Here is a 25,807-nt window from a genome sequence, read left to right on the forward strand (position 1 = left end):
AGAGTCTATACCCAAAGGACTTAAAATCAGCATACTATCGTGACACAGCCACACCAATGTTTATAGCAGCTGAATTCACAATAGCCAAACTGTGGAACCAACCTGGATGCCCATCAATAGATGAGTGGATAAAGAAACTGTGGTATATACACAATGGAATATTAATCGGCATTAAAAGAGAATAATATTATGGCATTTGAGGGTAAATGGATGGAGTTGAAGAATATTATGCTAAGCAAAGTAAGCCAATCCCCAAAAAACGAAAGGTCAAATGTTTTCTCTGATTAGTGGATCCTGAGCTATGATGGGGGGAGGACACGGGAAGAATGCAGGGACGTTGGATTGGGCAAAGGGGAGGGGGGAGAGGGGTCACATGGATAGGAAAGATGGTGGGATGAGATGCACATCATTATCCTAAGTACATGTATGATTGCACGAATGGTGTGTCTCTACAACCAGAGTACTGAAAGGTTGTGCTCCATTTGCGTACAATGAATTGAAATGCATTCTGCTGCCAAGTACAACTAAGCAGAACAAATAAAAAAAATTTTAAAATACAATCTTATGTAACCAAAATGCTTTTTAAAAAGTGTCACTGTGGCTGCTGTGCTAAGACTGAAGCAGGGGGCTGAGCAGGGAGACCAGAAGCCTTTGCAATGGCCCAGGGGATGGCCAGGAGGGTTCTGGTGGCCTCTGCTGGAGGGGGGTCTCCCAGGCACACTGGACAGTGAAACAAAGCAACCATGCAGAGTGGTCTTCAGTGGGCTGTCAGGAAAGGCAGCACATGTGCCCCGAGGGCCACTCGCAAGATGTCTCAGGGCACAGGTTACTGCTTCCTGGAGGAGAGCTGGGTGCTCAGCTGGGTGCTCAGCAGCAGGAACAGGAGGAGAAGGACTCTTATTCACATCTTTTTGCACCTCTTAAATTTTTACTCTGTACGTAGAGTGCATTGTCTATTAAAATTAAGTGATTTATGTTTTAAAGTATCTTGAATATTTGAAGGAGGAAAATATTTACACATAGGAGAGACAAAGGATTGTTCAAATTTTTTCCTTGTAAAAATTCCTAAGATGTCAAGGGCTGGGGTTGTATCCCAGTGCTTGAGTGCTTGCCTAGTACATGGAGGCACTGGGTTCAATCCTCAGCACCACATAAAAATAAATAAATAAAGGTGTTGTGTCCAACTACAATTAAAAATGTTTTTCAAAAAAAATCCTAAGATCTCTAAGGAACTCATGTTCATAACATATGGCAAAGGTTATAAGCCAGAGAGAAAATGTGAATTGACAAGGTACATATAAATCAACACTCACAGAAGGAATTAAAATAATGAGATACCAGTTTGACAGAAGTGGGCAAAAATTTAAGACTTTTTAAAAATATCATGGAAGAGACATGGAAGTTCTCAAACTGATTCTGAAGTTGTACAGACACCCTGGGAGGAAACAGACCTGTAAGGCTGGACACCCCAAGCCAGCAATCCCACTTCCCCAGGAAGACGCTCAGACCAGAGGGCTCCATGAAGCAGCGTGTTATAGAGAGACACTGGAGCCAGGCAATCCCAGGGGCTTGGGCAGGAGAATCCTGAGTTCAAAACTAGCCTCAGCAACTTAGCAAAGTCCTGAGCAACTTGGCAAGACCCTGTTTCAAAATAAAATATAAAAAGGGATGCAGGGTGTTGGGCAGTGGTTAGCACCCCTGAGTTCAACCCCTGGTACCTAAAAAAGAAAGAAAGAAAAGAAACACTGGCCACACACTAAATGTGTTCATTAGATCACATTAACACCTCGGTAGGAAAGACCTGGTAACAAAGTACCACAAACTGAATGGTATGAAGCAACGGAAATTTCTCAGATTTGGAGGCTAGAAATCCAAAATTGAATGGCAGGGTTGGCTTCCTCTGGGGACTCCCAGACAGGACTTGTTCCATGCCTCCCTAAAGAAAAGGGGAACAGTAAGACATGACCCTGGACGCCCCTTTCTCTTCTCCCCAAACCTGCCTAGTCAAGGGGCACCAGGGCAAGCCTGGGCTGCAGTGTCGGACACACACCATCTTGAAGGACTGGCTTTCCTCCTGCACAGTGGGAACCAGGGCAGGTCAGTGTCCCCTGGAGAAAGCCACTTTCCTGCATTGCCCAGGACAGCTGCTCCTCGGGATGCTGGTCACACCGGCAGACTAAGCAAGCTGATGCCCGTGAGGACAGCCCTCCCCCGTGGTGAGTGGGCAGACCTGCAGGCACTGGGTGAGGACAGGTGTCACTCATCCTGCTGGTATCCTTGGACAGACACCACGAGAGACAGAGGTGCTCCATTCAGCCTGTTGCCACCAAACTCTTCTTGGGGCAGTCACTGATGTCTAGTAAGTGCTCCCCAATAAATCTGTCACAGGCTGCCTCTGGCACGTTGGCCTCCCACTGCCCTGCCACACCTGGGCTGTGGACGAGACATGAGGCTTGCAGACACATGAGCCCCATCTCCACCCGCACATGGCCAGCTCCCTGGGCGTCCAAATGCCCCTCTTCTTCTAAGATGCCCCAGTCCCTGGATTGAGGGCTCACTCCAAATCAGTATGCCCTCATCTAAACTTGACTACAACTGGAAAGACCGCATGTCCACATAAGGGCACATCACAGGCTCCAGGTGGACACTGATTTCATCTCAGTGCACTACCAACAGAGGACCGTTGAATAAATGTGTCGCATCCTCTTAGGCAGGACTACACTACTCTCAGGAAAAATGAGTCCTTAAGGAGCCCCAAGGCAGAGCGCAGGGAGCAAAAGGCAGAGCTGTAAGGCTGAGCACGCGGCTCCTCCCTAGGATACAGAGAACCTACACGGGGCCTTTCCCCTCGGGCACACGTGCGTACACGCCACCGCGAACACGCACGGCCCCGCGACCCGCAGCCGCCGCGAGCTCTGGGAGGGTGTGGCCTGACACAATTCACAAGTTCCCTTTGAGACCCACTGTTCTTGTGTCCGCTGCTGCGGCCCCCCGGCCGGCAGGGGGCGGCACCCGCCACGCCCCGCGCTCGCTCTCGCCCCGGAAGTCTCGCCCCGGCGGAAGTTGTGGTCCGAGATCGTCCTGGAAAATGGCGGCGTCCGTGACCGCGACAGCGGCCAGCTCGGGAGGCGGCCAAAGGCGAGGAGTTCGTAAGAAGCGCGGCGGCAGGCGCGGCGGCGAGGGCGCTCTGCAGCGGCTGCGGGTGGCCGTGGAGGGGTTCGTGCGGGCCACCTCCGGGGGAGAGGCCGAGGGGCGCGGCGCCGCGGTGCGCTCCCGGCCGGGCGGCAGGAAGAGCCGCCAGGAGCTGCGGAGGGAGAAGCGGCAACTGAGGAAAGCGCGGCGCCTGCAGAGGACCGCGGGCGCCGCGGCGGGGAAGCAGGAGGGCAGCGCGGGGGAGCCCGCGCCGCCCCCGGCCCAGGCCTCGGCCCCCGACAATGGCACGCCGTCCCCGTCCGTGGCCACGGCTGTCCCCGAGGCCGCAGCCCCAGCCAAGGCCCCGGCTCGCCCGGGCCAGGCCACCCCCGCCGCCGCCGCCGCCGCCGCCGCCCGCAAGCGGGCGCTTCTCGTGGCCAACGAGGAGGGGGACCGGGAGATCCGCCAGCTGGAGCGCTGCCTGGGCCTGAGCAAGCGCAGGAAGAGGGCCGAGGGCAGCGCCGTGCCGCCCGGCTTCGCGCGCGACGGGCTGGACTACATCCTGGGCGTGCTGGGGTCGGGGGCTGGCGGGCTGCACGCGAGCAGCGGCGACGAGGAGGAGGAGGAGGCGGGCGCGCCGCTCCCCGAGAGTGACCTGGACAGCGACTCGGAGCCGCAGAGTGCGGAGGACGCCGAGGACGCCGCGGAGCCCGAGCCGGACAGCTGGGAAGAGCCCGAAGGCGGGGCGCAGGAGAAAGCCGGGAGGAAGAGAGTCCGTTTTGCAGAAGACGGAGAAGAGAGGGCAGGCTCTTCGGGGGGCGGACGGCACGACCCCGCAGGTACCGCGGAACTTCCCTGGGTCCGGGGATGGCCGTCAGCCCCGGAGCCAGTGCACTGCAGTGGGGCGCTCGCGGTGTGTTAAACAGTCAGTAGAAACAGCTGCGCCGAGTTGGTAGTTCTGTGTATGAATATGCACATAGCAAGGGAAATGTGAGGTTTGTCCAGTGTACTTTTTTTTTTTTTTGCGATTATATTATTCTCTTTTTTCAAGGAGAGGCTTTGTGAAAGTGGCGAAAAGTACATCCCACCTCGGCTGCGGCCAGCCCAGGAGACTGTGGACGAGCGCAAGAAGGAGGAGTTAGAAAGGCTGAAGAAACACGTCAAAGGCCTAATTAACAGGTGACCTTCCAGAGTTGTTGCGCTCTCTCCCTTGGAGCAATGCTCTGTTTCTAAAACACGGAAACTGTCCCAGAATGACAAGATGCAAGTGATGGGCAGGACTTGTAGCTGTTTTCAGATCCTTTCTGTGCCTACCTTAGGGCAACCACATCCTTATGTTGAGGAGATGTTGCCCAGCTGTTTGGTATGGTGAGTCCTTACAGGGTTTGAAGGCAGCAGGGGACTCCTACTGCCACTCTGAGGCTGGAATGGGGCAGGGAACATCCTCCCAGGAATAGTGGAGGAAGGCCTGGCAGGGATCCCCCCTTGCAGAAAAGAGTGCACCTGGTCAGGATGCTTGTCCTTCATCCCCCTATGTTGGCATTTAGACTCTAAAAGGGTAATTGGAAGCCATGTAGCTGGGACCACACCACTTAACCATCTACAGTCAGCCTGTGGTTTTAAGAAACAAGTTCAAGTCCTTCTTGCACTAATGCTGTCCTCCAGTTCTCCCATAACTCTCACCAGAAGACCCTCATGCCCCTCTTCTAAATCCTCGAAAGGCAGCCACTCTTTTAAATGTATATTGCTCTTTTTTTTTTTTTGGTAGATTCATAGGGTACAGGGCATTCCTGCATGCTGTACACCTGCTTTCTCCCAAAGGTTACATTTTCTGTAGCTAGAGTACCATTGAGAAGCAACCAGGGGCTGGGAGTGCAGCTAGTGGTGGAGTGCTAACCTAGTATTCATGAGGCCTGGATTCCATCCTCAGCACCACACACACATATCAGGGAACTGATGTAACAACTCCTAGAGCTTGTTCAGGTTTCACTGTTTTTATGTGCTTGTGTTTAAGAGAAAGAGGTTCTGTGTAGTTTATTACATGAAGATTTAGGTGACCACTGCCACAATCAGGATACAGAACCTGTCTTTTGTGCCGCCTCTTCCCCTATGTTGCTTAATTGAAATTGAAACATTGTCAGTGGAGTGTCCTAGAAGTATTACTGAAGCATGCTGTTGTGATGTCCCTTTTAGTAGTAGCACAGGTGTGTGGTGAATAGTCTTCCTTGCACAGTTCTCTCTCGCTACTCATTCAGACAGAGCACCCTCTTCAGTGTAGAAACCGTGCATGTGTGCCATCTAAGAAGTGGGCGAATTGGTGGTTTTCCTAATGATACACTACTTAGATGGTTCCTACACCTGGGAATGTCAGATCAGGATACCCAGGTTTCTGCAGACTCACAGACCCTCCGTGGCATACCTCACTGGTTACATTTCAATTGAAAAGACAGTTGTATTATTTCAGAACTCCATAGTGGTCTGTGGTTATGAGCAGAATATGCTGGGTTATTGCAGCAGGGTCAGTTGTTTCCGGGTCAGAAGCATATGTAAGATAGGATATATTGGTAGTATTGATAATTGAGTTTGAACTGGAAAATTATATTTAATTGTGTTTCTGTGTTTACATTCCTGCAGGTTGAGTGAGCCAAACATGGCATCCATAAGTGGGCAGCTGGAGGAGCTATACATGGCCAATAGCAGGAAGGACATGAATGACACACTGACGGCTGCCCTCCTGGGTGCCTGCGTCACTCCCTCAGCCATGCCCAGCAGGCTGATGATGGAGCACGTCCTCTTGGTCAGCATCCTTCACCACACTGTCGGAATTGAGGTACGCTCCCACCTTTTCTCCACCCGATGGCCCTGTCGCCTGGGATGGCCTTGGTCCTCCATGGTGTAGGTCAACAGTTACTACATGTGATGACCATAGGAAAGAGGCTGGCTCATTAAGTGTTTGCTGAGCCCACTTACAACAGGGAAGGAGATTTTCTTGTTGCAATTCTGCTCTTCCCCTTTCCCTGCTGCCGCACTTCTCATTGCTCTTCCTGGGAAGTTTAATGAGCCATGGTTTTCTTAGCCAGCAATGGCAGCATTGTGGCAACATTTGGAAAGGTGGTGGCCTTACGACCAACTGGGCACAGGGAAGCTGAGGGCAGAAGAAAGTGGCCCAGGCCCCACAGCTGGTTCAGGAGTCTGCTCAACTGTCTTGGGATCGTTTGTGGAAACTCTGCACCACCTACTTGGAGAATTGCTCTTTTTTAAAAGTGTTTTTTTCCCCCTAAGAGCCACACTCGTGTTCACATATAAGTGTGAAAGTCCATTTTTTTGCCATTACAAAACATAATGGAAGCTCTGGACATCTTTGTTGGTGCCCCATGATGACCATAATTCAGTGCTGTTATGTGGCTAGCTTAGTCCGTCCCCCATCCTTCTAGATGTCTCTGGTGTACTTCAGCAGACTTAATAATCAAACTGTGTTATAGACAGTATTTCACAGTGAGTTACGTAAAAGTCATGACCCTGATCACCCGTAGCACGTGGGTAGTCAGCTTGATGTGAAAACATGGGGTTAGTGCTCCTGCTTCTCATTCACACCTTCACTAATAGCACGAAGGACAATGAGGTGGCTTGTTCCAAGGGGAAGTCCTTATGGTACTTCAGCTAATGACAGTCTCTAAAACTTCTGCCAGATAGGACAAGCGCTCAGGATGCTGGTTCCATTAAACTTCTTTCAGAGCTATACTAAAAAAACACCTCACAGAAATTCATGGGAAGAAAAAAAATGTGTTAAAGATCATGGTGTCAGCTGCTGCATTGCTCTCATAATCATTTACAAGGAAACAATCAGATCTGTATGGGTTGGTGTTAAAATTTACCAAACTTAATTTTAGAAAAATGAAATGTTTTTTTAGTTGTAGATGAACACAATATATTTATTTTTTATGTGGTGCTGAGGATCAAACCCAGTGCCTCACACATTTGAGGCAAGTGCTCTAGCACTGAGCTACAGCCCCAGCCCCTAGAAAAATGAATTTTGAACACATTAAGTGGAATTATTTTTGTGGCTGTGACGCACCTGCTTTCCCACCGCACCCTGCAGTCTGCTGGAGCTCCTCCTCCCCCGGACATTTATGCCTGTGCACGTCTGCAGCCTGACCTGCAGTCAGAGTGTAGTAAGCTCACACAGACAGTCCAGCACCCAGCTTCCTCCCCACCTGCTTAGAAGTCACCCAGATTGAAAGCCTGGAAATCACACACACCTGATGTGTCGGATCAGGCCTGCCACACCCTGCCAGTGTTCCTAGGGATCACTGGCACCCAGCCCTTCCTTTCTGACGCAGCATGGCTGCCCTGGTAAGGCCATCTCTCCTGTGGATTGCCGGCGTCACTGAACATCCCTGCTCCCATCTGCTTCCTCTGGTCTCAACTTGAGTTGGGATTTGAGAGAAAACACTTACCAGATAGTAATATGGCAAGATGACAGCTGCCAGTTTTGAGTTAGGTCTCAGTCTTACAGAGTGACAGGATGGAAGTCCTTCCTCCTCCAGGACATACTTAGGGAATCTGGACTAGAATGTGCCAGAAGAGCAAGAGGATGGCTCTCTGGTGAGCTTGCCCTGTTTCACCAGGCCACCGCTACTTCTTGGCCTTGTGCTCTCCCCTCTTTGTGATGGTCAGCCTACTTCCTGGTGCCCCAAAGAACAGCACACCCACATCTGGACCCTGAGAGTGGAGCTGAGCCATTAGAGCTCCTGTCCTTCCTTTAGCACCCTCCTGGTGATGAAGCACTTGCCTGTGGGGACCTTTGATATCTGTTGAGAATGTGCTGTTTTCTTTAAAGTTCACTTACACTGCTTGCTTATTCAGAGGACATTAACTTGAAATAAGCAGTTCTGAGAATGAGTGTTACTGGGTGGTAGAGCATTTTTAGAGATACAGTTGTGTTTTAACATTTGTGGGGGCAGGTACTGGGGATCGAACCCAGCAGCACTCTTCCACTGAGCCATATTCCCATCCCTTTTTAAATTTTATTTTGAGACAGGGTCTCAGGCTGGCCTTGAACTTTCGATCCTCTCTCATTTCAGTCTTCCAAGACAGATATGGCCTCCACACCTGTCTTAACACATTTTTAGCAAGTTTATTTTTCCAAGGAACCAGCATGGCCATTGCCCCCCAAATTACGACTTTGTACTTGGCCTAAAGCGGAGACCCTTTCAGCACAGGTTGGTGCTCAGCTGCTTACCGTGTGCTCTTGTGGGGCAGCCGTACTTGAGTTCCTGAAGGCTGCCCTGTTGGAGTTTATGTCCTGCCTGTGTGCAGGCACTTATTCAGTGTGTTGAAGGAGAAGTCCCCAGAACATGTGCGACACGCTTGCTGTTGTCCTGCTCAGGTTGGTGCTTGCTTTCTGGAGGCCGTGGTGAGGAAGTTTGATGACGTCTACAGAAATGGAGGTGAAGGGAAAGAGTGTGATAACCTTTTCACCATCATCGCCCATCTGTACAACTTCCACGTGGTACAGTTTCTCCTCGTCTTCGACATTTTGAAGAAACTTATTTCAACTTTCACCAAAAAAGACATTGAGCTGATCCTGTTGATGCTGAAAAATGTGGGCTTTGCATTGAGAAAAGATGACGCCTTGTCGCTGAAGGAACTGATCACAGATGCCCAGGCCAAAGCCAGTGGGGCAGGCAGCATGTTTCAGGACCAGACCAGGGTAAGAGTGCCACTTGACCTGCTTCCTAAGTGCTTAACAATGAGTCCCTGGGGTAAATAGGACACTTCCCTTCCTCAGTGGTTTCTCTTTTCAGCCTTCTCTAGCCCCTGTGCAGCAGCGGGACCGAGTCTTGCGGGCCTCTGTTTTCCCATCTATAACTCGGGGCTCTCGGCTTCGCCCCTGCAGTCGTGAGGGGTGGGGAGCAGCACCTGCTGTGCCTGAGGGGAAGAAGACGTGATTGCTGAGGAGGAAGGAGAGGGCCATGTTAGACCTGGGGACACCACCAGGAGTGAGGAGGGCCGGGCCTGGGGAGGACCCAGAGGGTTCTCGGCAGGTACTCCAGGGGTGGAAGTTGTTTTAGGAGTCACTTTGGTGACAGTGTAGAAGAGAGGGGAAGTGGCTGGAGGAATTGGGGGGGACGCTGTAAGAGTCTGGGAGATGGTGGTGACATGGGCACCCTGGCAGTGGATGTGGCCTTGGGAGTCAGAAGCAGCCGAGTTTAGTGGGGAGCAGGGCTGAAGGAAGTAAGGGCAGAGGGCCCCCCTTCAGGTGCACGGGAGGAGGTGCAGGAGGAATCCACATCTCAAAGGGCAGTGAGCCAGGGGGGATTTGGGGTCACCCTCATGCCGGGAATCCTGGAAGCCATGGGGGTATGTGGGACCCCCACTAGGGTGAAGGGATCCCTGTGGTTACAGGCAGCAGTGTGGAGCTGCAGGAAGGAAGAAGAGCTGGTGGGCAAGGTGGCAGGATACTGGGGGGTGGGTCACAGAGGCCAGAGTCCTGAGAAGAATTTACTCTTTAGGTAGGATGTTGAGGTCAAGGGAAAGGGACTGGATTTTCATTTTGGTCATTGTCTGATGAGGAGCATTATTGTTAGCTGCTCCTTGTGCACCGGGGCAGCATGTCTGCATAGGCAGCAGGGAGTGAAGTGGGGAGTGGGTGGGGTGGGAGGGAGTGCAGATTACACTCTTGCTGGCTAATGCCCAAAAGCTGACAGCAGAGGTGGCTGCCTGGGCAGGGAGGTGGGGAATGCCAGCGGCTATTGAGGGATTGGAGTTCCTCTTCTGGGCATTATGCAGATTCTAAAGTGATTGTTGCCTAGCTTGGAATATACCCGAAATCACCTACTTGTTTATTTTAAAGAGGTTGATTTTATGATGTGGAGATTGTATCAAGAGTTAATATTTGAGGAAGGTATGTAGACAGACTCTGTGCTGTCCTTGTAACTTTCCTGTAAGTGTGTTACTGTTTCCAGTTGATAAGGATTAAAAGACCACCCAGTGGTCCTGGAGAGGCTGAAAATCCAGCAAGGGGAAGATGTCCAGGAATGTTCAAACTGCTTGAAATAATGGGAGATTTCATTTTGGTTTTGGGTTTATTTCTCCCCTTCCTTTTCCTTAAAGGTTCGATTTATGCTGGAGACGATGCTGGCCTTGAAGAACAATGACATGTGCAAAATTCCAGGCTATGATCCCGAGCCCGTGGAGAGACTGAGGAAGGTGCAGCGAGCTCTGGTGAGTGGCCGCCTACTGCCTTGCCCCGAGCCTCAGGGCAGCACGGCCCCATTGGGAGAGGGAGCGGGACTTGTGAGTTGGGGCCTGAGAGTTGGGGCGGGTCGGGTCGGCGTGGCGCGGGGCGGGGCGGGGCGGGGCGGGGCGGTGTGGCGCGCGGCGGGGCGGGGCGGGGCGGCGTGGCGTGCGGCGGGTCAGCGTGGCGGGCGGCGGGTCGGCGTGAGTGGGGGCAGCCAGGTTGGCGGCAGTGGCGACTGTGGCGGCTTCGTTTCTGCCGCTAGGTAAGGTGGCGGCGCTGAGGTCCGCTTTGGGGGCAGCTAGGGCTGTGGTAGCGGCCGCGGCAGCTTCGTTTCCGACGCGAGGTAAGTCGGCGGGGCTGGGGTCCGCGTGTGGGGCAGTAGGGGCAGCGGCAGCTTCGTTCCGGCCTCTAGGTAAGGCAGCGGGTCTGGGCTCCGGTGGGCGTCAGCCTGGGTGGCAGCGGCTGCTTCCTTCTGGCCGCCAGGTAAGGTGGCGTGGGGGTCGGCGTGGGGGTCGGCGTGGGGGGGGGGCAGCCAGGTTGGCGGCAGTGGCGACTGTGGCGGCTTCGTTTCTGCCGCTAGGTAAGGTGGCGGCGCTGAGGTCGGCTTTGGCGGCAGCTTCGTTCTGGCCAGGAAGTAGGGCAGCAGGGATGGTGTCGACATGGGCTTCAGCCGAGGCGGTGGCGACGGCAGCTTCATTCCGGCCGGGAGGTAAGTTGGCGGGGCTGGGGTCCCGTGTGGGGCAGTAGGGGCGGCGGCAGCTTCCTTCAGGCGGCGAGGTAAGGCAGGAGTCTGGGGTCTGCATGGGCGACAGAAGGGGCAGCGGCAGCTTCCTTCCGGCTTCTAGGTAAGGCAGCGGGTCTGGGCTCCTGTGGGCGTCAGCCTGGGTGGCAGCGGCTGCTTCCTTCTGGCCGCGAGGTAAGGCGGCGGGGGGGTCGGCGTGGGGGTTGGCAGCCAGGTTGGCTGCAGCGGCGACGTGTCGGCTTCGTTTCTCCCGCTAGGTAAGGTGGCAGCGCTGAGGTCGGCTTTGGGGGCAGCTAGGACTGTGGTAGCGTCGGCGTCAGCTTCGTTCCCGCCAGGAAGTAGGGCAGCAGGGATGGTGTCCGCGTGGGCTTCAGCCTGGGCAGTGGCGACGGCAGCTTCATTCCCGCCTCGCCGTAAGGCGGCGGGGCTGGGGTCCGCGTGTGGGGCAGTAGGGGCGGCAGCGGTGGCAGCTTCCTTCAGGTGGCAAGGTAGGGCGGCGGGGCTGGGGTCCTGGGGGGTGGGCAGTTAGGGCGGCGGCGGCGGCAGCTACGTTCACACCGGGCGTCCGCGCCACCGGTGTCCGCGAGCTGTGGGGCCTGTTGGCTGCTCCTATTGTTTGGCGGCTGGGCCGCGAGCTGTCCGTGGGCGGCCCTCCCCACAAAGGGCCGTGGAGCTGCGTGGACGCCGGCAGCAGCAGCGGCTGGCCTATGAGGGCGCAGAGGTTTATTGCAGTTCTTGGGGCTTTGTTGTTTTTCCTTGGGCTTTTACCCTTCTTTTCGTTAATTTTGGATAAAATGTCCCCTGTGATGTAAAGATTAAGCAAGGAACCTTAATGATGTGTGTGTGTTTTTTTTTTTTTTTTCAGAAAGTGCAGTTTGGATTCTGCTTTTCCCATGGTGGTGGCTGGATGAATCTTCACTGCTGGCCGTGGAAAAGGCTAGAGTAGCTTGTTAGTTGAGTTGTAAATTTCCCAGTGTTGTGTTTAAAGGTTTTACGTGCATAGAAGAGGAATGTTCACCTTAAATAAGCATATGAGCGGTTAACAGGGAATGTTTTCCTCCGGGAAAGGGAATTTGGTAGCTCTGACCCATGTCAGTCTGTGAATATTTAGATCTGTAGTGACTTAACATTTTTCATAAAAATCTGTTACTTACAGTGTGTCATATGTTGTTAATACTTCTTTCCTTAAGTTCCCCTGCAAATCTTTCTCATGCCTTCTGAGAAAGTAGACAATTGATAGATTATCCAAGGAATGGAAAAAAATGTGAGTGGGTGATTTTGGACAATCCCTGAGAGCTGGCATTGTAAGACTCATCCTATCCCCAGTAACATTTTCATACAATGAATGTGAACACTTTTGAAGCCTTTTTATAAAGATACAATTTGGGAATGATATTAAGATAAGGAAAAGCTGTTGATTGATTTCTTAGATTAACATTTCTTCCATTTTCTCTTTAAAAAAGTTTTCCAAGTGATAACTTCATGAAGATGGCCAGTGATAAGCAAATGTCCGATGATGATGACAGCCCCAGCACCAGCAGTGGCAGTTCAGATTCGGACCAGCAAGACCCTGCTGCTCCAGAGCCTGAAGATCATGAAGAAAGAACCTTCTGCCACCCATCAGAAGAAGAGCACCAAACTCTCTAGCAAAACCACTGCTAAGCTATCCACTAGTGCTAAAAGGTAACATTGTCAGGTTTTCTTCCAAGCAATACTCCAGAAATACTTCATGACCAATTTATTTGTACTTGAATGAATTGTCATCCTTTAGGGAGCATGAAAACGTCCTCATTAAAATTATGCTTCTAAGCAAACTTATTCTGTACTTTGGTAATTTCAGCAAGAGTCCTAGAGACTGAATTCTCATTCTGACAGTTTAAGGAGTTGGCAAGGAAAATTTGTGAAACTGAATTAGATGGTACATTGGCGATGTTTCCTTTTGTGAGTTATACTCTCGAGTGAATTTCGCACGTGTCCACATGGGTGTCAGTCCAGGCATCTGTGGTGGCAGCTTCATAAAAGGAAATGTGTCACTTTTCATGAAAGGAAATGATCAAAAAAGTTTATATTTGTTAAAAAAATGTTGAATGTCAGGCCTTGGCTTTTTTTGAAAGCAGATTTTAAATTTGCATAGTTTTACAAACAAGTCTTTAAATCCTGCATAATAGGTATAATTTTTTTGTAGTTATCCCTCCTTTCTTGTGAGAACAAATAAAACTGAAAAGTAGCCATTAACAATCTCAGGTGTCACTTTGCTGTTAAAACTTTGCACATCTTTTAAACTCGTGGATGTTCTTGACATAGTAGTGAAAATCAACAGCAGGAAAAAACATTTTGTTGGTTGTAAGTGAAAGATTATTTGTTTCCTGCTGACTTTTATTTTCTATGATGGCAAAAAAATCCATCAATGGGACTCCATCATCGATAGTGGTTTTATTGAGTAAACTCTTGTATCAAACATAAAATGTACCTATAGCATTACCTAATGTTGATGTTTTGTTGTTTTTCATTGATCACAACTAAAAGAAAAAGAGAATATAAAAACTGATCAATTATTGCATTTTATAGTGATTCATGTTCTTATTTTTCTATACATTTTCACTGTCATTGCACCATTAATCAAACACTGATGAACTTGAGAATATTATATTGAATAGCAGCAGTCTTTGAAATAATTTAAAATTCTTCTCAGTGTGTTGTAATCTTGTGGAGAGAACATTAAACAATTTTTGAAAACATTTTAAATTTCAAGAAAATCAGAGAAATGCTCTTTTTCCCCTTACCTCAAGGCCCTCTTTCCTCCAAGAGTATGAAATATAAATTTACATGCTGTACCTAAGATCAGAGAAAAGAAATATTTAAGTAAGATTGCTAAAATAGTCCTTGGAAGTTTTTCATTGGTAAAGGTATTTGTAAATTTTAAACTTTTTTTAAACAGATAAAATATTGACAAAACTATTAGTGTGCTCTTGCAATAGCTCTAATTTTTACCACAGTAAAAGTGGATTGAAGTCATTGTCAAAAATATTCTAGTGCTTTTCCTCCTTGCGTTTTGTCTCATTTGCATATAAGCTTGAAAAGAGAATTTCTTTGGTAAAAAGAGTTTTAAAATAGATTTTATATCCTTTTGTTGAGTAGTAGTGGAGGACTTTCTCAAATCAGATGTAAATGACTTACCTATTTACAGCAGCAAGTGAGAAAAAAGCTGCAATTTTCTGTTAAGGAGTTTGAGTTATGCCTCTAAGAACAAAGAGGAAGCAGCCATGTTAGCATTACTGAAGGCAAAACCAGCCTTGCATTTACCTGCATGATGGTAGAGGGCATTCTGATTTTCTGGTTATTCTGTAGACTGTCTCAAATCCTTTTTGTCTGTTCCCATTTCACTAACAGAATTCAGAAGGATCTAGCTGAAATAACCCTTAATCCTCTCCTAACTGCAGGTAAGAAACAAATTTTGTTGTTTTGATTTCTAAATTGTGGAACAATATCAGGAGATGAATGTATTATCCTTGAATGTATGTGCAGCAGAAGAGGCTAGCTAGCTATGTTTGCTTCCTTAAAGCTTTGCAAATGCTTTAAACAAAAATTGCCTAGGTGAATTAAATTAAATTAGGAGAAAAATACTCTTAGCATGTATCATATATTCTGTACTTATGAATATAGTGATCTTGTGCTTCTTGCTGAGATTTGTTTGAGTGGTGTTGATTTTTCTGTTGTTTTTCTGTGGAATATATTTATTCACAAGTATTTTGTAGAAACCTGTAAGGTTTTAAGTTTTAAAGTTAGTGCTTGTGTGCAATCTGAACTGATTTTCCAAATTTAGAAATTGTTGAATATGGTGTTACAAAATGTAAAAGCATTAAACAGGAGTATAGTTGTTTCTGTTTGATTTATTTAGTAACTTGCCTAAAGGACAAATTTTATGTGCTACGCTATGGTTGTAGTTGTTATTTTCTAGAAAACACATTGTTGGAATTATTTACATTTTAAGCAAATATCCCAATGACTTGGGAAAATTCTTAGCAGTAAATTAATTGGAATTGTGAGAAGAATCAAATTCAGTGGAACTCAGAATTTAAGATTGGTTGACAAATTGTATTAAAAGTAGCTGGTTGATTTTTTTTTTTCATTTGTGTCTTATATAGTGTTCTGTTTATTTTTGAATGGTGACTGTATGGTTGACAAAATTTGTCAAATTTAAAGAGCAATATTATAAATAAATTGCATAGAAATATGTGCTCAAGAATGAGAGGGGAAGGGATGCTATAATTAAGGCAGTGTTATGATTTGATATAAAAATGTTTTGGTGTTTAACCTGTGTTTTTGCTACAAATTGTGTTTGCTCATGTTGATCAGCACCATGTCTGAAGACTACTTGAGACATAATAAGGAATAATCCATTTTCTACTTATTGTGTGTGTTAACCAGATCCCCAGATAAGGGGGATCTGATCCTGATTTATCCAGTGAATTAACAGTTTTGCTCATATTTGTAGTTGCAGCCATTTCAGTTTAAAAAGGAGACATAAATGTGAACTAATTATAAATAGAGTGGTATGTCAGATTTCAAAATATTACTTAAAAAGTATACTACTCAATAGTGTAGCCACTTGCCACATTCTGACTGTGGACCAGGATGTTGTGGTTAGTTGAAAGTGTGATATGCTGAAAGTGTGAAAGGCATACTGGATTTTGAAAACTTAGTACAATTTGTAAAAGAATAAATATTTTAAAGATATTTATTACATGTTGAAATAATATTTGGCATGTTTAGTAAGTGTTTTAAAAATTGTATTTTTATCATTTTAGCATAGTTATTAGAAAATTCAAAATTACGTGTGTAACTTGCATTATAATTTTGTTGGACAGTATTGCTTTAGAGAAGAAGTAAATCAGTATTACTTTTAGCCTTCCAAATGGTGTGTCAAATCTGTACCATTTAGGAGGTCAAGTTAACTTTGCTCTGTGGAAGAATCACTTGACTTTCAGAGTATATTCTGATAATTTCCATTATGAAAGATGTAAAGATCTGTCAATTTAAAACTCACATGTCTTAAAGTTGCATGTCAGGTCAAACGTTTTTAAGGGTTTCTGTTGATTTTCTGCAAATGGCTTAAACCAGTGTATGAATGTACATCTAGAGAACATAGTGGACATATTGAATGCTTTCAGAGCAGTAATGTACTGGTACATTTGGTAAAGGAATGTACTTTAAGTGTTTAACCCAGGACTGTTTCCACAAGGTCACAGGATTATTTTAGATGGAGTAAAGTCTTTCTGTGAAATAGAAAGTAAGTTTCACTTATCGCATATTTTTTCTCTTTATATGCCAGATTTCATTTAAGTTCATGAAATAATGCTTAACATTTAGTGATTTAACTAGTGAAGCAGTAAAACTTGGGGCTTGCTTGTGCACAGTAACATGGAATACTTATATCTATTTTCTTTTGTCACAGTCTTTGGTGACTGTTGGCTATTGAAAAGGACATCTTTTAACTTCTATAGTTCTTTAATATCTGAGTTTCTTTGTGGCTGTGTAAGTGATTCAGGGAAAAAAAAAACAAATGTAAAATGCAAGTTTCTTAGGAAATTAGAAGTTGTTTCTTACTACTTTGGGGAGAGACTTTTTTCCATATACCTCATATGTAAAATAATGCAGATGCTTTTGTGTGTCTTTGGATTCTTCTGGGTAGAAGGTTAGTTCTTGTAATTTTGATAGAAAAGCCTAAATTTATATTGTGTTTTTGCTTCCATGTCAGAAAATGCAATAGATTTTGGTATTATATTTCTTTTAACTCATAGCCGCATAAATGAGAATTTTAGCTTTATGGTAGTTGTATTATTTAGATTTGTTAATTTATGTTGTAATTAAAAATGGGATTCCACAATCATAAGTACATTTAGAATTTGTGGGTTAATATTGCATGAGACCTTTGAAACTTTATGTTTGTTACTTCCAGGTGCAATTATTTAATTATGGCTTTTGGTAAGGGGTGTGTGTGTGTGTGTGTGTGTGTGTGTGTGTGTAAACTTGTCAAAGTATGTGACGGTGTTTTATTCTCAGCACCACATACAAATAAATAATAAATAAAGGTCCATCAACAACTAAAAAATATCTAAAAAAATGCAAAATAGGGCTGGGAAGTGGCTCAGTAGTCCAGGGCCTCTGAGTTCAATCACTGGTACCAAAACAAACAAACAAACTGTTGTACTATCAAATCCTTTTTCAGCACTTGAGCTTCACTTTCTCTACTTGTACTGACAGATCAAGGTTTTGTTTTCCCAAATCTATAATTTGGTGCCAATTGTCTGTTTATCTTCTGAGCATGAAAGGGAAATCTCAGCCTTGAAAAATTTTTTTATTATTAGTGTTATTATTATTCGCCTGGCAAGAACCACAATAGTGCTTTTATGAAGCATAAGAAAATTTAGGGTTCTAAGACTTTATTCTGAAAAAAAAGTAATTTTATAAATATTATTTCATGTTCAAATATATTCATATACAGCCTTACATTTTCAAATGACCAAAGAATGAGGAACACTTAAAAATAATGTTTCATTATTCACATAGGTGGGAATAAAGTTGTAGCTTAAATTTTAGCATTAGTACTCATTCTCTAATTTTGTATTATTTCTACCTATTGTCAAACATCTAACAATATTTTAGGAATAGGATGTCAATTTTTTATGTTCATAAAGTTCAATGTAAAATAAAAAAGAATTATCCTCTTGATTATGGCTAATATTTTCTGTATAATCTTATGAATCATTACTACTGGATTAGCATTTTTCAAAACCAGGATCAAACATGTTTTTTTCAACTTTATTACCTTTTTATACCTATTATTAGAGTAAATAATTTTAAGTTAATAATTTTTTTCACGTAATGGATATGCTAAAATTAAATCCATTTCTTTATATAGACTTGTAGAAGCTACACTCAATTTTCAGATGCTATAAACAATGTCACAGTAATCTTCATATACAAGTAGTGTTCATATATATATATGTGTGTGTGTGTGTGTGTGTGTGTGTGTGTGTATATATATATATATATATATATATATATATATATAACTTGTTATATTTTGGAAGAATATTCATGAGCTAAAAGGTGTTCATATTTTTTAGTATTTTTTAAAATCAGAAAGTACATTAATTTGCTCTTTGATTAGTCCAAATGCAGCTAAAACTTTTCCCATTGTCCTCCATCTTTTACAACACAGTTTTCAGTTATTAAATTGTGGAAACAATAAAGACATTACTCTGAAACAACTATTAGTAGGCAAAAAATTAAAAAAAAATGTTATCACTATGAGATAATCTGTAAATCTTTGTGACATTTGGTTTAATTCTCAGCTCCAAACTCAATTCCAGGCATTTGCACAAGTTGTTAATTATCTAATAAAGTAACACTATTCTTCATTTTTCTAGTCTAAGGAAATATTATATTACCTTTGTAATATATGGTGGTAATACATTTATCTTTTTTCACCATAAGTAGTGGACTTAAAATCCAGTAAATTTGATCATTCTGTTGTGCATTGGTGTTTTTTATTTGTTTTTTTTTGGGGGGGGGTTCATTATATTGACTGACTTGAGTGATTTTCATATTGATTACTCTTCCTTTTTCTTTTTTTTTCTCTCTTCCTTCCAACATATTTAAAACCTGGAATTCTCTTTTCTTTCTTTCAAAGCAATTTTTTTTCTTTAACAATATTTTTAGTTTTTTTTAAAAAAAATATTGCCCATCTCTAAATTCTAAAATGATGTTTTACCTTAAAAATTTTTACATATTAGTTAGTATGTATTTTAGCATTTCTTATATGTTAATGCTGCCTCTGTATTTCTTATTTAGTAAGGTATGTGCCCTGTCTCTTCCTAATTGTACAAGCATTATTTTTTTTCAATTGATAATATCACTTTTTCATGTAAATTTTTACTATTTGATAGATATAATACTAATTTTATTTGCAATTTATGGATTCTTTTTTGTGAAGTCATTTAAAATAATTTTGCAGTCAAATCTCTCATTACCCTTTCTTACATTAGCCTTTTCTATATAAAGCCAGTTCAATGTAAAATTAAAAATTGGCTCATTAAATTTTTCACACAGTTATGATTTTGTATTTAATATTTTAAACAATAATTCATTTAATTTTCAGCCTGAGAAGAACTGGGTTAAAATGCCCATTTTCTCCATTAATATTTCAAAACTTGGAAAAGTCAGTGATCTTTGAGCATCTTTAAATGGAGCCTATTAGGAACCATAGGTGTTAAATTAGATAATGTGTGTAAACTGTTAACAGATGTCTTGCTGGTAGTAAATAATAAATAATGCGGAAAGTTATTTATGGCTTTATACATAATGAGGTGTTTTAATTTATTATTTACCAAAGACATATTTATCATAGAAGTTTAGGTTAAATATGTCTTTGGTAAATAATAAATTATTTTTATTAGTTTTGACTTATCTCTTGAAGTTGGGACATTCAAGAGATAAGTCGAAACTTACATGAATATGGACCTGAAAGTAATATGAGAGTTTTTCCAATTATAGTTGAAATATAATGAAAAATTAAAAAGTAGTCATGGATACAGGATACATAGAGAAACTTCCTGTTCAGGAACATCACTTTGGTCTTTGGAGATTTATGTCTTCATTCTCTGACTCTTTAAATGGAACAGTACAATAAATAATTAATGTCTTAAGAGTGATTGCAGATCAACAAGCAAAGATAAATACAAAAATGGTACACAACACAGTGTTCCCAATCAATATCCTTGAAGTAGTTTCAGATTTAGATTGATTCTAGGCACCCAGGCCTCTTATACATCATCAGGAACATCTAAATTACTTTCTCACAACTTCTACAATGTTGGGGACCACAAATCAAGTCAAGATGGCATCTGGCAGTTTGCCAGGAGGAGTGGTTTGTGAGGCAACGCCACGGAGCCATTAGATGATAAGGATTCCTTATTGGCTGACTGCTGTATCTAGATAATGCTAATTGAGTCAAGCTGTGTGTAATCAGTTAGGTATATATACCTCTGCCGTTCAGCAATAAAGTGGTGCCTGCTACCTTGAGTACCCGCTACCTTGAGTTCCTGCTCAGTTCCCGGCTGAGTTTCTCCTCAATAAAGCAGTTCTGGCTTCAACCTTCAAGTTGCTTTTCACCTCCCGGTTATTTTGCCCAGCCAGACTGCAGCACTACAAAGCCTTCTTTTTACTCTTATCATCTCAATTTAGAAGGTACCTCATTAAATTGCTTTTAGCCAATTCGCTTTCCAAAAAACTCACATATCACATACAATAAAGAAATTTCTTTAGCTCTACTCTTAACTTGCACTTGATAGCATACGGGCATTCATTAAGTTTCACTGTCAGCAGAACAGCACAAATTTAACAGTTTTGTGATCCATTTTTACTAAATAGCAGAAGAGAAAGTGTTATGTTAAGGGCAGTGGGAGTTTAATTTTCTGTATCATTTAAGATTACTTGAGTGCATCCCCAAAGAAAACTAATAATTAGCTTCAATGTAAATAAAACCTTAGCATGATTTTTTGCATATACTAGCAAAAGATATATAAGTGAAAATAATCTACGAAAGTTCATAATGCTTATCTACCACACAAGAAATCTATGGGATAATAATAACAAGAGACAAAATTTGATGTGTATCAGGAGAAATATATTTTAGTGAAAAAAAGTTTGAAATTTAATTGTGGCTTTAAAATACTCTTCTATATTAGATTATATAAATACACATATTTAATTTTATTGTAGATAGCAAAAGAGAAATATTGCATCCTGGTCACTCTCCAGAAATCTGCTCACATCACAGATGGGTGGACAGACAGCACTCTGACTCACCCTGTGCAGGCAAGCAAGGAGCTTCCTGCCCCAGCCACATCAGAGGAAGATACAAGACAAGCACCAGTTCACCTACCATGGTATGAGGGAAGATGTAGGGACCAATGCCCAAAGACACATTATTTTTAACAAATGCAACACTCACTTTCTCAGCCACTGGAAGTGGAGCATGGGTCTACAGGGGGGAGTGGCCAATCTGACCTATGGCCTCTCACCCACCTACCAGCACCACTCACCAGGGTTGCTAGGAGGTGCAGTCATCGGCTGACTGCACCAGGCATGCTGGGTCACAGTGACTACTGCATCCATATGTCAGCACTTAGGAACCCCTCAGTTCCACTGGACCTGGGAGAGACTGGAGGGGGATGGGAGGATTTGAGGATATACTTTAATATGTGTATATATAAGTATTTACTTGTTATATCTTTATATGTGTGTATATATGTATATATTTTACGTATTTATCATGTCTTTATATGTGTATATATATTTTATGTGTGTATATACATACATGCTTATGAACTTTGTACTTCCATGTGTATATTGATACTGAATTGAGAGTAGAGCTTCTATTTATCGGCTTTATTTTTTTGAATACTGTTTCTTCCACATTGTTAACTCTGGTTTGGAAGCATAGAGGGAATAATTTAATTTTCATGTCTCATAAATATAATACATATCAGTCAAAGAATAAAATTTCAATACTTCCACAGTATGATTACTGGAAGCATTCTGGGGTTTTATTGTTAGTTTTGGTTTTGGTTTTTAGCATATACTCTCATTTCTTTTTTTCTTTCTTTCATTTTTATTTTTTGCATTTTCTTTTTCTTTTTTGCCAGTGTTTTTTAAATTGATTTAAAATAAATAAATGACAGCAGAATGCATTACAATTCTTATGACACATATACAACACATATTTTCATGTCTCTGGTTGTATATAAGGTATGTTGACACCAATTTGTGTCTTCATATATTTACTTTGGATAATGATGTCTATCATATTCCAACATCCTTGCTAGTCCCCTGACCCTTCTTTTCCCTCCCACCCTTCTGCCCTATCTAGATTTCATCTATTCCTCCCATGTTTCCCATCCCTACCCCTCTATCAGTTAGCCTCCTTATATCAGAGAGAACATTCAGCATTGGTTGTTTTGGGATTTGCTAACTTCACTTAGCATTATGTTCTCCAACGCCATCCATTTACCTGCAAATGCCATGATTTTATTCTCTTTTATTGATGATTAAAATTCCATTGTGTATACATGACACATTTCTTTTATCCATTCATCCACTGAAGAGCATCTAGATTGGCTCCATAGTTCAGCTATTGTGAATTGTGCTGCTGTAAACATTGTTGTGGCTGTGTTCCTGTAGGATGCTGTTTTTAAGTCCTTTGAGTATAGACTGAGAAGAGGGATAGCTGGGTCAAATGCTGGTTCCATTCCCAGATTTCCAAGGAATCTCCATACTGCTTTCCATATTGGCTGCACCAATTTGTAGTCCCACCAGTAATGTATGAGTGTGCCTTTTTCCCCTACATCCTCGCCAACACTGTTGTTGTTTGTCTCCATAATAGCTACCATTCGGACTGGAGTGAGATGATATCTAAGAGTAGTTTTGATTTGCATTTCTCTAATTGCTAGAGATGATGAGAATTTTTCAAATATTTGTTGATTGACTCTATATCCTCTTCTAGAAGTGTCTTTTCAGGTCCTTGGCCAATTTGTTGATTTTTTTTTTTTTGATGCTTTTTGAGTTCTTTATATACCCCAGAGATTAGTGCTCTATCTGATGTGTGAGGGGGTAAAAATTTGCTCTCAGTATGTAGGTTCTCTGTTCACCTCACAGATTGTTTCTTTTGCTGAGAAGAAACTTTTTAGTTTGATTCCATCCAATTTATTGATTCTTGATTTTAATTATTGCGCTATAGGAATCTTACTAAGGAAGTTGGGGCTTAATACCACATGATGAAGATTAGGCCTTCTTTTTCTTCTATTAGACACAGAGTCTCTGGTTTAATTTCTAGGTCCTTCATCCACTTTGAGTTGACTTTTATGCAAGGTGAAAGGGATTTAATTTCATTTTGTTGCATATGGATTTCCAGTTTTCCTAGCACCATTTGTTTCTGTCTTTTCTCCAGTGCATGTTTTTGGCACCTTTGTCTAATATAAGATAATTGTAATTTGGGGGGGGTTAGTCTCTGTGTCCTCTATTCTGTATCATTGGTCTACCAGTCTGTTTTGGTGCTGATACCATGCTGTTTTTGTTACTATTGCTCTGTAGTATAGTTTAATATCTGGTATAGTGATGTTTCATTTTTCTTGCTAAGGATTGCTTTAGCTATTTTGGGTCCCTTAATTTTCAGATTAATTTCACGATTACTTTTTCTGTTTCTATGAGGAATGCCATTGGGATTTTGATTGGAATCGCATTGAATCTGTATAGTTCTTTTGGTAGTATAGTCATTTGATGATAATAATTCTTCTTATCCAAGAGCAAAGTAGGTCTTTCCATCTTCTAAGGTCTTCTTTTATTTCTTTCTTTAGGGACCTATAGTTTGCATTGTATAGATCTATCATCTCTTTTGTTGTTGATTCCCAAGTATCTTATTTTTTGAAGTTATTGTAAATGGGGTAGTTTCCTCATTTCTTTCTCAGAGGATTTTTCACTGTTATACAGAAATGCCTTTGATTTATGAGTGTTGATTTTGTATCCTGCTAAGCTGAATTCATTTAGTATTTCTAGAAGTTTTCTGGTGGAGCTTTTTGGGTCTTCTATGTATAGAATTATATCATGAACAAATAGTGCCAGTTTGAGTTGTTCTTTTCCTGTGTGTATCCTTTTAATTCTTTCATCTGTGTAATTGCTCTGGCCAGTGTTTCAAGAACTGTGTTGAATAGAAGTAGTGAAAGAAGGCATCCCTGTCTTATTCCAGTTTTTAGAGAAAATGCCTTTAATTTTTCTCTATTTAAAATGATGTTGGCCTGAGGCTTAGCATAGATAGCTTTTACGATGTCGAGATATGTTCCTGTTATTCCTAGTTTTCCTAGTGTTTTGAACATGTAAAGGTGCTGTATTTTGTTAGATGCTTTTTCTGCATCTATTGAGGTGATCATATGATTCTTTTCTTTGAGTCTATTGATGTGATGAATTACATTTATTGATTTTTGTATGTTGAATCAACCTTTCATCCATGGGCTGCATCCCATTTGATCATGGTGCATAATCTTTTCGATATGTTTTTGTATTTGATTTGCCAGAATTTTATTGAGAATTTTTGCATCTATGTTCATTAGAGATATTGGTCTGAGGTTTTCTTTCTTTAATGTGTCTTTGCCTGGTTTTGGTATCAGGGTCATATTGGCTTCATAGAATGAGTTTGGAAGTTGCTGCCTCTTTTTCTATTTCCTGAAATAGTATTTAGGAGTTCTTCTTTAAAGGTCTTGTAGAACTTGGCTGAGTATACATCCGATCCTAGGTTTTCCTTGACTGGTAAGCTTCTGATGGTGTGTTCTATTTTATCACTTGATATTAGTCTGTTTAAGTTGTGTATGTCTTCCTGATTCAATCTGGGCAAATTGTATGACTGAAGAAATTTGTCCATGCCTTCAGTGTCTTCTATTTTATTGGAGTATAAGTTTTCAAAATATTTTCTAATTATCCTCTGTATTTCTATAGTGTCTGTTGTGATATTAGCTTTTTCATCATGTGTGCTAGTAATTTGAGTTTTCTCTCTTCTTTTCTTTATTAGCATAGCTAAGGGACTTTCAGTTTTATTAATTTTTTTAAAAACTAACTTTTTGTTAATTTTTCAATTGCTTCTTTTGTTTTGATTTCAGCTCTAATTTTAATTATTTCTTGCCTTCTACTGCTTTTGCTGCTGATTTGTTCTTCTTTTCCTAGGGATTTAGATATAGTGTGAGGTCATTTATTTGTTGACTTTATTTTTAAGGAATTAACTTCATGCATTTAATTTTCCTCTTAGTATTGCTTTCATAGTGTCCAAGAGATTTTGATATGTTCTGTCTATGTTCTCATTTACCCCTAAGAATTTTTTTAATCTCCTTCTTGATGTCTTCTGTAACCCATTGTTCTTTCAGTAGCATATTATTTAGTCTCCAAGGGATGGTGAAAATTTTATTTTTTATTTTGTAGTTCATTTCCAATTTCACTCCATTATGATCTGATAAAATGCATGGTAGTATCTCTACTTTTTTGTATTTGCTAAGAGTTGCTTTGTATGATATTATATGGTCTATTTTAGAGAAGGATCTATGTGCTGCTGAGAAAAAAAGTGTATCCCCTTAATCCAGGTTGGCGGCGGGGCGGGCGGCGGGGCGGGGCCGCGGGCGGGGCCGAGAACAGTCTTCCTGCTGTAGTGCAGCCATTCAACTTCACACTCCTGGAGGCTGTCATGGTAGAACTCACTCCAGGTCAAACATAAAACCATGGCTTTGATTTCATTCTGTCTTTAATTCCAAGGCATGGGAAGCTTTCTTTCCCTCTTTCTTTTCTACCTTTTCATCCTCCTTCTCTCCTTTCTTCCTTCTCTCCTTTCTAATGCTTCTCTTTGTTGATAGAACCTAAACAGCACAAAGGCTAAACAGTTCAGGCTTTGCAAGTCAGTCCTGGATTTGGATTTGGTGTTTCTACTTCTCAGTGTGTGACAATGGGCACATTTTAATCTCCCTGGTTGCTTAGCCTTTCCTCCTGAATGAAGGGAGAGAACACCTGCCTTATAGGATTGATATTGAGCATAAATGGAAAAGACAGGTAGGTAGAAAGAGGTTTATGATATGGAATTGGATTGCGTGATT

General features: G+C 42.7%; 1 protein-coding gene and 1 pseudogene across 5 annotated transcripts; both read left to right on the forward strand.

The window, feature by feature from the left end:
* Window positions 1–3,088: 3,088 nt before the first annotated feature.
* Window positions 3,089–10,435, forward strand: LOC308640147 (nucleolar MIF4G domain-containing protein 1-like; annotated as a pseudogene). Its single transcript, XR_014024391.1, has 6 exons — window positions 3,089–3,971; window positions 4,184–4,311; window positions 5,767–5,962; window positions 8,522–8,845; window positions 10,249–10,359; window positions 10,418–10,435. The product of XR_014024391.1 is annotated as a nucleolar MIF4G domain-containing protein 1-like (transcript).
* A 101-nt stretch (window positions 10,436–10,536) lies between these two features.
* LOC308640158 (uncharacterized protein) lies at window positions 10,537–21,704 on the forward strand. 4 transcript variants are annotated; one of them, XR_014020187.1, is made up of 8 exons: window positions 10,537–10,718; window positions 10,788–10,858; window positions 10,956–11,084; window positions 11,375–11,530; window positions 11,983–12,066; window positions 12,581–12,800; window positions 14,508–14,557; window positions 20,904–21,703. XR_014020187.1 is itself a non-coding variant. In XM_081312167.1 (5 exons), exons 3-5 carry the CDS (start codon window positions 12,631–12,633, stop codon window positions 21,074–21,076), a joined length of 393 nt encoding a protein of 130 aa, XP_081168293.1. In that variant the 5' UTR covers window positions 11,539–11,838; window positions 11,983–12,066; window positions 12,581–12,630; the 3' UTR covers window positions 21,077–21,704. The 4 variants fall into 4 exon arrangements, 1 of the variants encoding a protein (XP_081168293.1); XR_014020188.1 differs by lacking the exon at window positions 10,537–10,718 and having other exon boundaries at window positions 10,737–10,858; window positions 20,904–21,702; XM_081312167.1 differs by lacking the exons at window positions 10,537–10,718; window positions 10,788–10,858; window positions 10,956–11,084; window positions 11,375–11,530 and adding an exon at window positions 11,539–11,838 and having other exon boundaries at window positions 20,904–21,704.
* Window positions 21,705–25,807: the final 4,103 nt, after the last annotated feature.

This window comes from Spermophilus citellus (genome assembly GCF_964194105.1).
Source record: "Spermophilus citellus genome assembly, contig: SCAFFOLD_149, whole genome shotgun sequence".
NCBI lineage: Eukaryota > Metazoa > Chordata > Mammalia > Rodentia > Sciuridae > Spermophilus > Spermophilus citellus.